The following is a 14245-nucleotide window of genomic DNA, read 5'->3' on the forward strand; positions in this document are numbered from 1 at the left end:
GCAGGCACCTCAAGAAGACCTTGTCAGCTACAAGGAGAAAAGAGGCCAATCACGGCTGCTATTCTGTCAGGCAAGGGGCAGGAACTGGGAGAAGCTCCCGCAGTATCCCTTGCAGAACCCCCACAAAGGAATGCTCACAGTGACCACCTTACCGTGCCCTTTACAGAAGTACAACATTGGGTGGCAAATCTGAGTCAACCTTCCCTGGTGACACAAGAAAGAGCCAACACTCACACGTCCCTGCTCTAGGGGACGTGTTGAGGAGTAATTTACAAGAGCCAAGCCTTCCATGCATGTCCCACAGCAGTGTTACCACTCAGGATGTGCCTGGAGCAGGATCACCTCTGCACGTGCTCAGGGACATCTTCACAACACATAGATTGTTGCCAACTGCAACTTGATCTTTAAAACTCAGTTTTAAGTACTACAGAACATAATAAGGTAACTAAGACTCAAACCTTTATGACAATTAGGAAACTTTACCCTTTGAATAAAGAGCCTTTTTACCTCTATCTTAATAGTAGCAAGAAATGCTGCCAACTTCCATTAAAAGAGCATCTGCTTTCCATTCAGTAACTGTAGCTTCTAGGAAATTCCTACCAGTCCCTTGTTGTCACAGTCCCTGGCAAAGCACTGCACTACAAAGAATTCAGAGAAAGTTCTTGATGATGGGACCCTAATTGCTGACACCTTTGAGAATGTCACTTGCTGCACTTTCTGCCATGGAAGAGATAAAAATGGGATAGTATAATCAATTTGAAACAGTGTGCATTTGACAGTACATTGCTTGAGTAAAAATTGTATTTTGAAAGAAATAAATCCTGTTGTGATTTTGATTATACTAATTATTTACTTTATTGAATTGCTTCCACTTTTAAAATGTGCATGTTTTGTTCTACACTGTCTACTAAATGAAGAATAAAACCAGACTGATCAGTTTGGCCTTTAGAACTCCTGTATCAGTTGCCAACACAATAAATTTACATTTAAATTGCAAACAATACCTGGTGAAATTTTAATCCAAACTAGTAAAATTTTTAAATCGACATCTTAAAACTGTTTCTGGAAGCATTTATCTTCATACTCAATTCTGAAACCTTTTTAGAGAACAGAATCAGTATTTTATACCTGCATTGTGCAACCACATTACATTCTGAATATGGAATTATTCAGAGGGAGCAATATTTCACCAAAGAACCATTAATGAACTGAAAAGAAAACTCTTGTGCTGTTACACTTCTCGCCCATCAGGCAAATACATAGAACAGATCAGAATATTTTGTCCAAAGGCTGGGAAGCGCCCCAGTGACTCCCAAGTGTCTGTGAAGATATTGTACTTCAGGAAGAGATGCTGCTCCAAGCTGGGAGACAAAGTAATATTCCTACTCAAGATATAGACTCCATCGTTGTGGAGAGTGCAAGTCAAGTTAAGGCCGGATTTGGACGAGTTCTCATTGAGGTAGAGCCACTCTTTGGTGGCAATGTTGTAGGACTGCACGGTCAGCACGTCCTCGCTGGGGCTGGGTCTCTGCCTCGGGCCAAGGTCGAGGATGCAGCCCCCCACCAGGTAGATGGTCTCCTCCACAGACAGCATCTGCTGCTTGCGGACGTGCACGTCGCACAGCTCCAAGTTGGTCCAGGAATCAGAAGTGGGACAATACTGCAGGATGCTCATGTTCCTGCCTGAAACAGAGAGGAGACAGTCACAAAAAAATAATTCTGTCAAAAGACACTCGTGGGGGAACATTTTTCTTTCCTACAAGGAAGTGTTCCTTCCCAGCCTTTCCTGCAGATTGCTCACACACACTTGCAGGGCAAGCCAGGGGAGAAATGGTGATCACTGCCTACTGCAGCTCTTTGCTCTCGACAAGAAACTTTGAACGTTCTGTTCCTTGGCACAGGGGGAAAAAAAGATGCTACTTCTGGCACATTACATGATGTAAACTGACTGGACCTGAAGATTTTAGCAGAATCTAATCCCTACCTTTCAGCTTACACTTTTAATCTTGTCCCTGATTGATACCTAAGTATTTTTTTTACGAAGAGGGAAGTTGAACAATATTCTCATCTCCAGAAGTGGTCACAGATGAATCAAACTATCATGGAAAGAGTACACTTCATTGATGGCTGCCAAGTGATGATTTATCATCCAAGCTTAACTCTGATACTTTGGATTTCATTCTATAAATCAAAGTTTTATGGAATAAAGTTTATAAAGCTGGTTACATTTCAGCAAATGGTTTGGATGACCTAAGGGCACCTTATAAAGAGACAGAAACACACACTGTCAAACTCACCTAAGAACCAGGAATTCTGTACTTTGCCATCAGGCAGAGGCTAAGAAAGAAGCTGAAATCATCTCCATAATTCACAGCTCAGTGTGTGCATATGTTTGCAATAGTGTAATTCCACAAATTTGTTACAATGCCATCGTGATTCATGGTGCAGTGGAGACCTTGGCTGTGCCCAAAGCTTCACTAAATTATCACAGAATGCACACGACTCAGTAAATTCAGTTCCAGTCTCTGGAGACCTGAGCTCAAATCCAACCTCAAGTGACAAGCAGGAACAGGTTTGCAGACTTTAGACAAGTCTTTTATTAAATCTGCTCCACGGTACCAGTCTGTCCTGCATGATGACTTCCAGATGAGCTCACAGGGGGAAGAGCAGACAGGGACATACTTGACAAGTTCTGTAAGGGCACAGGTATAAACAGCCAGAAATATAACTGGATTGTCGTGAATGAAGTGCATCAGTGGCATGATCAGGGAGGTTCTGCTCCATCCAGCATTTGCACCCTGATTATTTTCATGGCGGTGCCTGTGAAACTACAGCTCTACATATAGATGACCTTTGTCTACAAACAACCTATCATTCTCTGACTCATTAAGGGGAGGAGAAGTCACAATTAAGTTTCTATGACTATCTATAGCAGTAAACTTCCCCTGGAAAATGTGTTATTTGAGAGGAGGTGTATGAAATAGAAGTCCATTGCAACATGGCCCTCACATGCTCAGTCCACAGCCTGAGTCTTTTATATCCACTGAAACAACAAAAAAACCCCAAAACAAAACCCCAAAAAATATGAATACTACAGTGTGTGACACAGAATTTCTGTTAGGATCTAGGTTCAGAAGTGAGAGCTGCAAACTCAAGAGAAGGACTTTATTCAAGAAGTGTCATTATAATTTACAGTGAGAAATTCCAGATCCTGCCATCTTTTGGAAAGTACAGTGTCAGGAGAAAGTTCTACACAAATTTTAAAAATAGGCCACAAAATCTACCAAAACTGAGGTATATACAGAAATACCAAAAATTACTAAAAATAATGTAATACAAAAAACATTATTTACTGCATGTGTTTTATGTAGTGAAGGTAGCAAACCAGCATATAAAGCTTGGTGTTTCTCATACCTTTAGGTCTTAACACTTTCTGACATCGGCATACTTCAGAAGGAAAATCACCAGTGTAACTGTGGCAATTCTTGTGTCTGTCTGCTACCAAGATGTTACAGAAAAACTGATTCTAGACCCTTGTTCAGGAAATTATTTGTAGAAAGCACAGGTGTTTGTTGTCCTGAGTGATCCTGAATTTATACAGAAGCCTAAATGTGCTAGTTATCCACTGCCCAAAACTTCCTATTTTTCTGCTTGATTTCCATTAAAAAAGGCTTTTAGGAAAAGACTTGGGAAATGACAGAGGTTTGGAGGGCAGCAGCAATCCCCTGGGGTGTGGAAGAAGCCAGAGATAACTCACAACTCTCCTTCAGCTGAACCTACAGGCAGCAAGTACCGAGTCAGGAGCCTGACACAAGGCAGCAATCCTGACTGCACATGTCTTGCTCAGGAGTTTTAAAGGAATGGGATCTGCATCAGCAATGTGCTGATCTTCCTCTTCATGACACCAGGACTAGGCAGCCTGATGAAAGCACAGCACAAGTAGCAGAAAAGGAACTTGTAGAGTGCAAAGGGTCCTCCCGTAATTGTGTAGCACTCTTAACCAAATCAGAGGTTTTTCACCTCACCTCTTCTTTCCCTCTCTCTAGATAAAAATGCCTAACCCTGGTTTCTAGAAACAAGACTTCCCATTAATCTGTTTCAACCCCTTCTTGTTCTCTTGTCTCACAGGATGTTTCCCTTTGGATCTGATTTCTCAGCACAAGGGCTTCATGCCAGACATCTCAGACTCCCAGTGCTGGACATGAGGGACCACAGTGGCCCCAGAAGATCCTGCAGTGGGGAGTGACCAGAGGACTGGCACTGTAGCACACACAGCACTGCACAGAACAGCTCTCCATATAGACACAGGCGCATTTTCCTCACAGAAGCCACCAGGCTCTGGGTCAGAATGGTCTGGACAAAATGTGCTTGAAGGTTTTCATTATCAGAAGGACCTTAAGGGGTGGCAGTGTGTCTTTTCTAAACTTTAAAATGATTCAGAGCTCAAATCTGCTCACACACTAGAAGCTTGTTCTAACATCAGTTTAGTTTTGCTTGCAGTACTGTCTGTAAAAACTGATCTGTCTTCTAATTTCATTCTCTGCTTGGAAAGAAAGCCTTAAAACTGCTGTGGTCAACTGAAGTGGGCAAAGGCCAAATTCAAACTTACGAAATCCTGGCAAATACTGAACATTTGACATGTTTAAAAAATTTATTTCCAAAGCTCTGAGCAAATGTCTTCCTCCCAAAAAATGGCACTATGTACTTAAGGAATGAACAAATGGGAGCTTTTTTAACTGAACTTGTTTGCCTGCTGGATGAAAGAATTGTCAGAAGAGAATGAAACTTCAAATCCTCCCCTCTGTACAGTGTCCTCAGAAAATCTGGTATAGAAATTAAATAAACTGAAAGTGTTGGTTCTTGCTTCAGCTTTTGATTGTTCTAGTCCATTATTAAGGTATAACTTGAATTTGCCGGTGAAACACCGAAATACTGTAGTGAAAAGACCATGACACCTATTAGTACATGAGAAATACTAAGGCAGGCAGATATTTTCTGAGAATTTTTCCTTCTGACAGTCCAAACCAGGTACTTAAAAAGCAAACAAAGTATATCTGTTGAGACCTCTATGTACTGTGTGATCAAAACCTAAGAAAAGGGGCAGTGGCTGAGCTGGGTGCTGAAGTACCCATCAGCTTCTTCTCTGCAAGTAACAGAGCCCCAGGTCCACACAGGCTCTGAAAAAAAAACAAAACCCTGATTCTTTTCTGATAGAGCTATTATTTTGTTTATTTCATCAATAATTTTTTACCAGCAATTTATTTCTTTTTGTTTTAATTAACATTACACAGCCTTCTACACGAGTTCAAAAACTTTTCTGAAGAACAGGAGAAAATTATCTGGGCCTTCTGACCAATCAGGTAAAAAGCAACAAGAAATAACACCAAAGTTGTTACCTCGTGCAGTATATCCTCCAATAACATAGATCTTGCCCTTGCATTCACAAGCTGAGAATTCTGCAAGAGGGTTTGGCATGGATGCCACAAAATTCCACCAGTCATTCTCTGGATTGTAGCACTCCACGTTGGAAAGGGACTGGCCACCAATGGCATAGAGCTTTCCACTGACAGCCAGGAGCTTGAAGTTGGACCTGAAAGAACAGATTGCAGCACTGAAATCAGGTGCATCCATGTACAGAAATACAGAGGAAATTCCTCCCCAGGCTCTGACACACTCATTACCACTCACAGCTTGCACCACCGCCTGAGGTACTGGCTGCATCTGAACTCTTCTGTGCCAGGCCAAAATGCTGTAACTACACAGCAATTACTCAGGACAGTAACCAGTGACAGTTCCAATGGTATTGATGATGCTACTGAGACTGAGGAGTATTTCATTTTGTATTTCAGTCTGTGCCAGTGCAGCTCTAGATGTTCAGTTAACCAATGTGCTCAGCAGACAGGTCATTTTCATCAGGCTTTTAACAATGTGCCATTGGTAGAGAAAAGTGCATTACATGGACACACAGAGAAAGATATAATTTCAGTTAAAACTGCAGAAATTTCAAACAAGGCTTGATGGATGCCTATGAATGTATACTTGTTTTAGGCTGTATTATGGACTCTCTTTATTAACCCTTATAAAAAAAGCAATTTAAAGTGGAACACATTGAATCCTGTTCAGCAAAAGAAAGAAGAGAGAATCCTCTGTAGCTTATTCATCATTGAACTACTAAACACATCCTCTGAAGCAAGATCTATCTGTAAATTACGTTCTACCTATAGCTGAACAAAAATGACATTGCACCTCATGAGCAATGCCATCCAAACTGGTCATTTATTTCTTATTCTGTTCCACTATGATCTCAAAATTCACACACAGCAAAGGGCAACTTCCTGATTCTGAAACGCAAGAAGTCCCCTATCTCACACCCTGAAGGTAACACAGACAGCAACAAATGGTCCACAGGTATGAGAGGTGCAGATCTGGAGGAAGAACTCGGAGGATGTGAAGACAGAACTCTTGTATGCTGGTCTTCCTTCCAGCTAGAGAAGCTGGTCTAACAAAGGATGAGCTTTTCCTCTCCCCAGGAACAGTCTCACTGCCTAGAAAGGTTGTTCCTTCTCTTCTGCTGAGAACTGAGATTTTACCGTAACTATATCAATTAACTGGATGTGTGTCAGTCCCTGGAGCGCACCAGCTCAGCACAAAGCCAAACAGGGAATGCATTATATCTGTAAAATTGACATGATGTTTCAGACCTGCACTGGCCTGCTGGGAAGCAAAGGGACTACCACCCTGCAGGAATCCAACATTCAAAACTTACTGCTAAGTACTTTTGCAGCGTTTTGTCTGGACAAAATGAACACTGCCTAGCTGTAGACTGCCCTGCAACTTCTTTTATTAAATCTATTTGGAAAAAGGATTTGTTTCCAGATGGAATCCCTTTGTTCTTGTCAGCCTGACACAGGTTTGGAAACTAAAATGCTCCTCTGAAGGAATTAATTGCTTTTTATTTTTTTCCCCCCCCTGACATTTATGATTAGGTCAGTCTGTTCATATTCCCTCAACAGCAATTATGCTTTTCATTTCAGAGAATCCAGAACAACATGGCAATCAAAAGCAGGTATGAAATGAGAATAACTACTTGCAAAACATTATGATTTTGAAAGCAATACACCTGCTATAAAAGTTAGGACAGAGAAAAAATTTCCACAAATTAACAAAGGGGCAAAACCACTGGGAAAATTATCTACTGAAACACAAACAGCTTTAAATATTATAACTTTCAGCTTTAAATATTATAAAAGGAAGCCACAAACCTTTGTGCTGGTCATTTAACCACTTCCAAACACTTGCTACAATGGGTGACATTCAGTGGAGGTATCTCAGATTTATGAAATTCATTAATAAAGTTCATTTTACTAAAAAGTGGCTGCGAGTATCCATCAGCACACTTTATATGAAAGTTTAGACAATGGCTCAATATGTTATGAAGAACTTCTGCCATTCACCTTTCCATGCCAGTAACAGCAGCTGTCTTTATGGAGAGTGAGTGTTACAAAATATTTAGTGCGTTTTTAGTCTCTTTTAATGTGTTGGAGCAGCTGGAAACAAGGAAAGGCAAACACTGAGCAGGCAGTCAGCCCTCCACAACCAAAACTGCTCCATGGACTACAGCCTGGAAACAGCGGGGCCACCACGACAGAACTCCCCTTGCACCTGCGACTTGTCTAAACCTGAGGGATAAAGAGGTACTTTCCAAAAAACAGGCCTAGAGGGTCCCTTCTTGCTGGGACAAGCCAAGGTATGAGCTGCCTTCTGCTGACCTCACTGACTCTGAACAGGAGCCCAGGAACAGCAGGGAGTGGGAGCTGTGGGGTTTTACCATTGCTCAAAATCCGTTCTTCACTCAACGAAGCGCAAAGCACTGCATGCACAAAGGAAGGAAAATATATCACACAAATGCAAAGGAGCTGGAGCAGAGAGGCTTTCTGCATGCAAGACAACATTCCACAGCTTCCCAAACCCCCCATGGCTCTGCATTGTGTTAGATGTACCTGCAGGAGGCCATGGTGGCAGTGGCTGTGAAGAACCTGCACACACAGTTTTTGTTCACCGACAATCTCACTTAGTGTACAACAAAAAGAGTTAGCCCAGATGCTGGAGAGAACTTTCTGATCAGAGGGGTGGCTAAACAAGGGAGCAAGAGACCTGGGAGGAAGATTCCAGTGTCAGTTGGAATCTACACTGCTGGCAGATTTCAAGAACAAGTTAAATATGTATTTATTTGCAAGGTAGCCTAGGTCCTGCTGCAGAACACAAGCCTTGGAGTAACCAGCATTGTTTCTTCCTCCCAAATGATGAATTTAACCATAAAATTTCTCAAAAGTCAGATGACCTCTTTATTCTAGAGTTAAAGCACTTGCAACAGACACAAGGAATCGTGAAAGCACAGTTACGGAGCAATTCCAAAGTGTTTTACATATTTTCAATGAGTTCCTTTTTTCCCCTTTTTTTATATTTCTTATGTGAATTTGCAGAGTACACTGCATCAAACATTTAGCTTTAAAAGTGTGTGGTAAGTAAGACCAGTTCTAACTTAAAAAAAATTTTGAAGTCTATTTTCTTCCAGCACATAAGAATTTTAAATTAATTAAGAAAAAAAAATACAAACAGTAAAAAATGAGGAAGGAGAAGGTCTCCTGAACAAGCAGCATTCCCCAGAAGCATCATCTCCTATAGTCCTGTAAGAGTCCTCAGAGTGGCAGCAGTTCATGTACAGATTGCTCAGAAAAATCATGTTCCATGTGCATAATTTCAACCTGGGGCTTACATAGGTCTGCCAAGCCTGGAAGATTTACCTGCCATGAGTAGGAAGGTTCTGAAGGAAAATAGAAGTGGAATATATACAGCTAAAACTGGCACATGCAGTAGAAATCCTATGAGTATATTATTTTTAAATAGCAAATTTCACCAGACAGTGTTCACTAAAAAAAAAAAAAAAAAAAAAAGAAAATGTTTGGAAAGGCATTCGAGGACATTACTGCAACAGTCCCCTATTCACTTTGTAACCTTCTTGAGTCCAAAGACAGACAAGTGATCTTGGGCAACACTAACATCGAGCTGCTTCTATTAAAAACATCAGGTCATTCTCTCTTGGGAATTCCAAGTACAGAAACAACTCTAAAATTAAAAGGTCTAGAAAACCTGATCTATTGTGGACTATTTGTGATCAGCACTGGATTTAGCACTAAGACGATGAGAAATTCCATGCTCAGTCACAGGCTTCCTTGGTGAGCCTGAGCACATTATTTTAGCTCCCTTGGGTATGCATAAATTGGGAAGAACACCCTCTGAAGCTCCTAGGGGCATCACAAAAACATTATACAGGACTTGCCTACTGTGAAAAAGTTTGAAAGTAAAGTAATAAGACCTGTATGCCTAAAAAGAAAGCCAACAGTGAAGACCCAAACCAGAATGACTGCTAAACATTCCAGTGGCTTTTGTCTTCTACTTAGAAGTAAGTTAGGAGTGTTTCATCTAAGCATGAGAAGATTACAACAATGGAAATAATTCATTATAAAAATACCATAGAGCTTGAAAGGTTTGTTTAGAGCAGAAAGCTCTTATATGAAGAGTAGAGCAGCAAAATTATATCCGTAACTCCTCAGCCTTCCTTCGAGGCCAACACATGCAGTCACTCATGCAGGACAAATCCAGATCCTCTGCTGTCTGAAGTCAAACCAGCTTCAATGGAAACCAGAGCCCTCCCTGAAGGTATGTCAAATTTCATCCAGTGGATGCAATTATATCAGCTGACATAAATTAATTTTCCAGACAGGCACATGGCTATAATTCCTAAGCAGAAGGCTGGGCAACCACCCTGCTTATTTTACTACAGCATAGCAAACTAAAAATACAATGCCATGCAAACTGCAGGTCTAATTGCAGCACAGATGTGTGGCAGACAGGCAGCAGCATTGGTCATGCAGCATGCAAACCCCTCATGTTAAAAATGGTGCTGCTCCTGGCTCCTAGAGCACAGGCCATCCCTGCCTGCCACAAAGCACCAAGCAGGTCATCATGGAGCCAGCATGTTATGCCAGATAGAAAAAGTAATAATTAACTGCATTTTACCATGAAGCTGGTAAAATCAGAAATGTGTTTTATGAAGGGGTCAGCTGAGTTTCCATGAAAAAAAAGTCCCCCCAGTTACTCAGGGAACAACATCCTCACTGCTACTTTGCAGGTGTAATTCTGGGTACTTTTTGGGCTGCAATAACTACCATGGAATTTAAGACTAAAGATTATTCTAAAAAATATCCATTTGCCTGCTGCCTTTCTGCAGTAAATGGCCAAGGGGAAATTCTAGAGAACACCTTGCTGTCACCGGTGATGGGTTTGCAGATTAAGTTGATGTGACAATACCACTGAAAACAGTAATAGGAGAAAATATCCATGTGTTTATTTCAAGTATAATGATTATACCTCCTAGCAAAAACAAAAAAGGGCAAGTGTGGAGGAAAAAAGGCTGATCTAGAGTTTGAATGCACAAACTGTAAGGTGCAATAAGGGCCTCAAAAAGGTAGTTTTTAAAACCCACATTTCAGAGTCAACATACATAGTAACAGCTCTCTTGCTATAGACATTACAGAAACAGAACCTCATGACTTGATCAATGTGGCACTTCTGTGATGAAGTTAATTCCCATAGGAGACACTGTGTGGGCTGACCCCATCCTGCTTTCCTATTGAGGCCAAGTGCTCCCAATCCCATTCACACAAGTCCTGCTGTCAAATGAAGCTATCTAAAACATCTCTGTTCCCCAGGCACCTCAGGGAATTCTGCTGAGCCTCTAAGAAAGGTCTGTAAGAAATGGTGTTTGTAATGCTTAAAAGCCAAACATTCATTTTACAGATAAAACTTTTCCCAGCGTCGTTCCAAGGAGTCAGAAACACTAAGAAAAATGGTTTCTGATCAGTTGTGATGACTGAATAAGGAGGTGATTATTTTAGTAGAATTCTCACAATACAAGAAGTATGGGAGGAAAAAAAAGGTGAAATGAGTAAGACTTAATTTTAGGTCTAATCCCTCCATTGAGGGGGTTTAGGCAGCAAAAGCTAAATAGAGCCTGGAATAGAAACTGCAGTTTAACTACCCAGATACAAAGGATTTATGTCAATGGCTTGGGTCTCTGTGCATGCTCTTTCAATTCACTAGATAGAGAAGAGGATTTCCATTCTACAGTGAATTTTGGCCTCCTTACTTTTTCTTTTTCAGAGAGGAAAGATAAAAAATTAAAATACTTTTACTAAAGTGGAAACAAAGAGGAAGTTCATGTTGGAAACATAGCCAGTTTGTTTCAGTGAAATTAAAGCCTCTGTTTTTTATAACTCCAAAGTGTGGTTAAGGTAGAGGAGCCACAGCCTTGGTCAGGGAGAAGGCCTCTGTTCTTGGGCCCTCCTCAAGGCTAGGTCTCTATTACTCTTTCAAATATAAATTATACAAGTGTTTCTAAATGCAACTAAAACATCAGTGTGTAATAAACGGTTCAAAAGGATAAAGGTAAAAAAAAGATGAATTATTCCCAGATCCAAACATTCCCATCAAGTGAGAAATTTCTCACCAAACATCTTCCTGATGTTTTCCTGGTATTTCACTGAAGCGCAGGTCTACAAAACATTCAGATTTTTTTAAAGTACAAACCATAGGACAACTGCTGCAACTGAACTGTTTTGGCCATCTCCAGCTTTGGTATAGCCTCTGTACATCCCCAATAAGAGCAGGAATACTTGTCACGTACTTAACTAGAGTTACAATACACCAACAAGAAAGCGGGCAAGGAGTTTTCTCATTGGGTTTGTTTGGCGGTTGGGACCACAGACAGGTCTGCATCGCATCCCTAAGGCTGACCAGTGCCATGTGACTCAAGAGCATCTATCTCAGCAGCAGGCAGGGACACACGCGTACCCCGGGGAGCAGAGGTTAGTTACCTCTTCTGGTTCATCGAGGCCAGCTGGCTCCATTCGTTCAGACACGGGTTATAGCAGTGCGCGGCCGAGATCTCCTGGCTGGTGATGCGGTAGCCGCCGACGATGAACAGGTAATTGTCCATCGTGGCCGAGCCGTAGCCGCGGACGCTCACCAGGTCGGCGGGCACGTTGTTGGCCAGCGGCAGCCAGCGCCGCGCCTCCTCCTCGTAGCGGAGCATGGCCCAGGGCGCGTCCCCCGCGGGGTGCCAGCCGGGGGGCAGCCCGGGCGGGCAGGCGCCCCTGAAGTCCCCGAGCAGCACCAGCGTGGCCGCGCCCCTCATGCGCCGCTCCCGCAGCTGCTGCTGCAGCGCCGGCGGCAGCAGGAGGTGCGGCCGGGCGTCGGGCCGGCGCAGCACCTGGTGGTAGTGGGCGGCCATGAAGTCCAGGCAGGCGTCGTGCAGGTCCTGCAGGCCGTACACCTGCGCCAGGCGGTGCAGCTCGAAGCAGTTGCCCAGCCGCACCTGCGACAGCAGCAGCCGCAGCAGGGGCGTGACCTGCAGGTAGGACGCGGCCTCCACCAGCTCCTCCAGCAGCGGCGGCTCCTCCTCGCCGCCCTCCTCCTGCTCCAGCCTGGCCAGGCAGGACGTGTTGATGAAGTCCAGCACCAGCTCCAGCCCCAGGGCGCTCAGCCCCCCGCGCAGCAGCTGCTCCTCCTGGCCCTGCCCTGCCTCCCGCATTCCCGAGCGGTAGAGCGCTCGGAAATAATCGCTCTGCTCGATCAGCTTCCTCTTGCACACCGGGTAGCACTTGTCCCCCAGTCGGATCTGCACCACCTCCTCCCCGGCACCGGCCCCATCCCCCGCTTCCCCTTCCCGCTCCCCTTCCTCCTCCTGCCGCCGCCGCCGCCGCTCCGCCAGGGACATCGCTCACTGCGGGCCGGGCCGCGCCTCACACGGCCGCGGCCGCCGCGCCGGCTCCTCCTCCGCCCTCCGGGCTGGGCCGAGCCGGGCTGCGATGGGCGGAGCGGCCTCGCTGCGAGGAATGACAAGGGGAAGTGAAAAAAAAACAACCTGAAACAAAAAAACATCCCACAAACAAAAAAAAGTCCACATACAGGGAGGAAAGGGAAAAAAAGCCCGAAAAAGGCAATGTTGAGCGCTCCGGCGCTGCCCGCCGGGGGGGCCGTCAGGACATCCCCCGGGCCCAGGCAGGGTGGGTATCAGGGGCACGGTGGGAAGGCCGGTGCTGGGCTCCAGGGCACAGCCAGAGGCGCAGCGATCCCCCCTGGTGCTCCCCTCTCCTGATTTGGGCCGGGATCGCAGCTGCAGCCGCAGCTCTGACCCCTTGCCATAAATGTACCGCTGCAGCCCTGGCCAGGGGCAGCACTCCCGAGGCGCAGGGGAAAAGCAGCTTGTGAGCGGCACAGCCAGCCTGGTGCCATCGCATCCCGCATCCCCGCACTGCCGCGTCCCTTCCCGGGCGGAATCCCCCGGGCGGAACCCCCCGGGCTCCCCCTGCACGGCCCAAGAGCAGAGGGACTCGGGAATGGCAAGGGCGATGCGCGACTCTGCTCTGACCCTCCCGCTCCCTGCTGTCCCAGCGCCTGCTTCACCCTGTGGAGACACTGCATCCTGTTCTGCTGCTCCGTCTCTTCTATTTAAACTGAGTGCTTGCAACAGTACATCTCACGAGTGAGCTGCGTACCAGGGTCCTGAGTTTGTTTGACATGAACAAGAAAAGAGCAAATGAAGAACTGAGCCCTGAATTTGTTTGACATGAACAGGGAAAGAGCAAATTAACAACTGAGCATCTTGGGCAAGGGTAAAATGACAGATTTGCTGTTTGCCTTGTTATATTCTTCAAACACAGTAATACTCCTTTATTTTAAAAAAACCCTGCCATCTGCCGAAATAGATGAGAAGTCTGCCATGCCTGTATTCTTATATGCTGATATGTACTATAAAGATGTTCAAAATATATATTTATCTTTATAAAGATACTTCCTTCAGATATTGTCCTTCAGACCATAGAAAATCTTTCCCTTTAGCAGTAGTGTGACTCATGTCCAGTTTGTGCAGCCTGCTTAGTTTTCAGATAACTCCTTATTTTCACTGCTCAGAAGGGACTTTTTTCTCCCCACTATTAAAACATTTCATATTAGGCTGATTTGTGGGAGTTTTTTCCCCTCTCTTTTAAGGAAGTCAGGGTTATTTACTTTCTAGCATTTCCTCTATGAAATGATTGTGACCCTTTATCACTGTTTTGTTGATCTTAATCTTCTTAACTCAAGCCCATGGATATGACACGAATGTCAATCTCAGTTACACGTG

The 14245-nt window shown here is 44.2% G+C and overlaps 1 protein-coding gene across 1 annotated transcript; it reads right to left on the reverse strand.

The window, feature by feature from the left end:
- Positions 1 to 830: 830 nt before the first annotated feature.
- KLHL42 (kelch like family member 42) lies at positions 831 to 12925 on the reverse strand. Its single transcript, XM_002193423.6, has 3 exons — positions 11937 to 12925; positions 5397 to 5590; positions 831 to 1683 (listed from the first exon to the last, which is right to left on the reverse strand). Exons 1-3 carry the CDS (start codon positions 12836 to 12838, stop codon positions 1232 to 1234), a joined length of 1548 nt encoding a protein of 515 aa, XP_002193459.2. The 5' UTR covers positions 12839 to 12925; the 3' UTR covers positions 831 to 1231.
- Positions 12926 to 14245: the final 1320 nt, after the last annotated feature.

The sequence above is a fragment of the Taeniopygia guttata genome, chromosome 1A (assembly GCF_048771995.1).
Source record: "Taeniopygia guttata chromosome 1A, bTaeGut7.mat, whole genome shotgun sequence".
NCBI lineage: Eukaryota > Metazoa > Chordata > Aves > Passeriformes > Estrildidae > Taeniopygia > Taeniopygia guttata.

Bases quoted from the DNA above. Each gene is read 5' to 3' on its own strand.
- KLHL42 (XM_002193423.6), bottom strand. From the start codon at position 12,838: ATGTCCCTGGCGGAGCGGCGGCGGCGGCGGCAGGAGGAGGAAGGGGAG. The intron at 5,591-11,936 runs GTAACTAACCTC...CTGTTCTTTCAG, and splicing joins GCCTCGATGAACCAGAAGAG to GTCCAACTTCAAGCTCCTGG. The intron at 1,684-5,396 runs GTAACAACTTTG...TCTCTGTTTCAG, and splicing joins TGGAGGATATACTGCACGAG to GCAGGAACATGAGCATCCTG.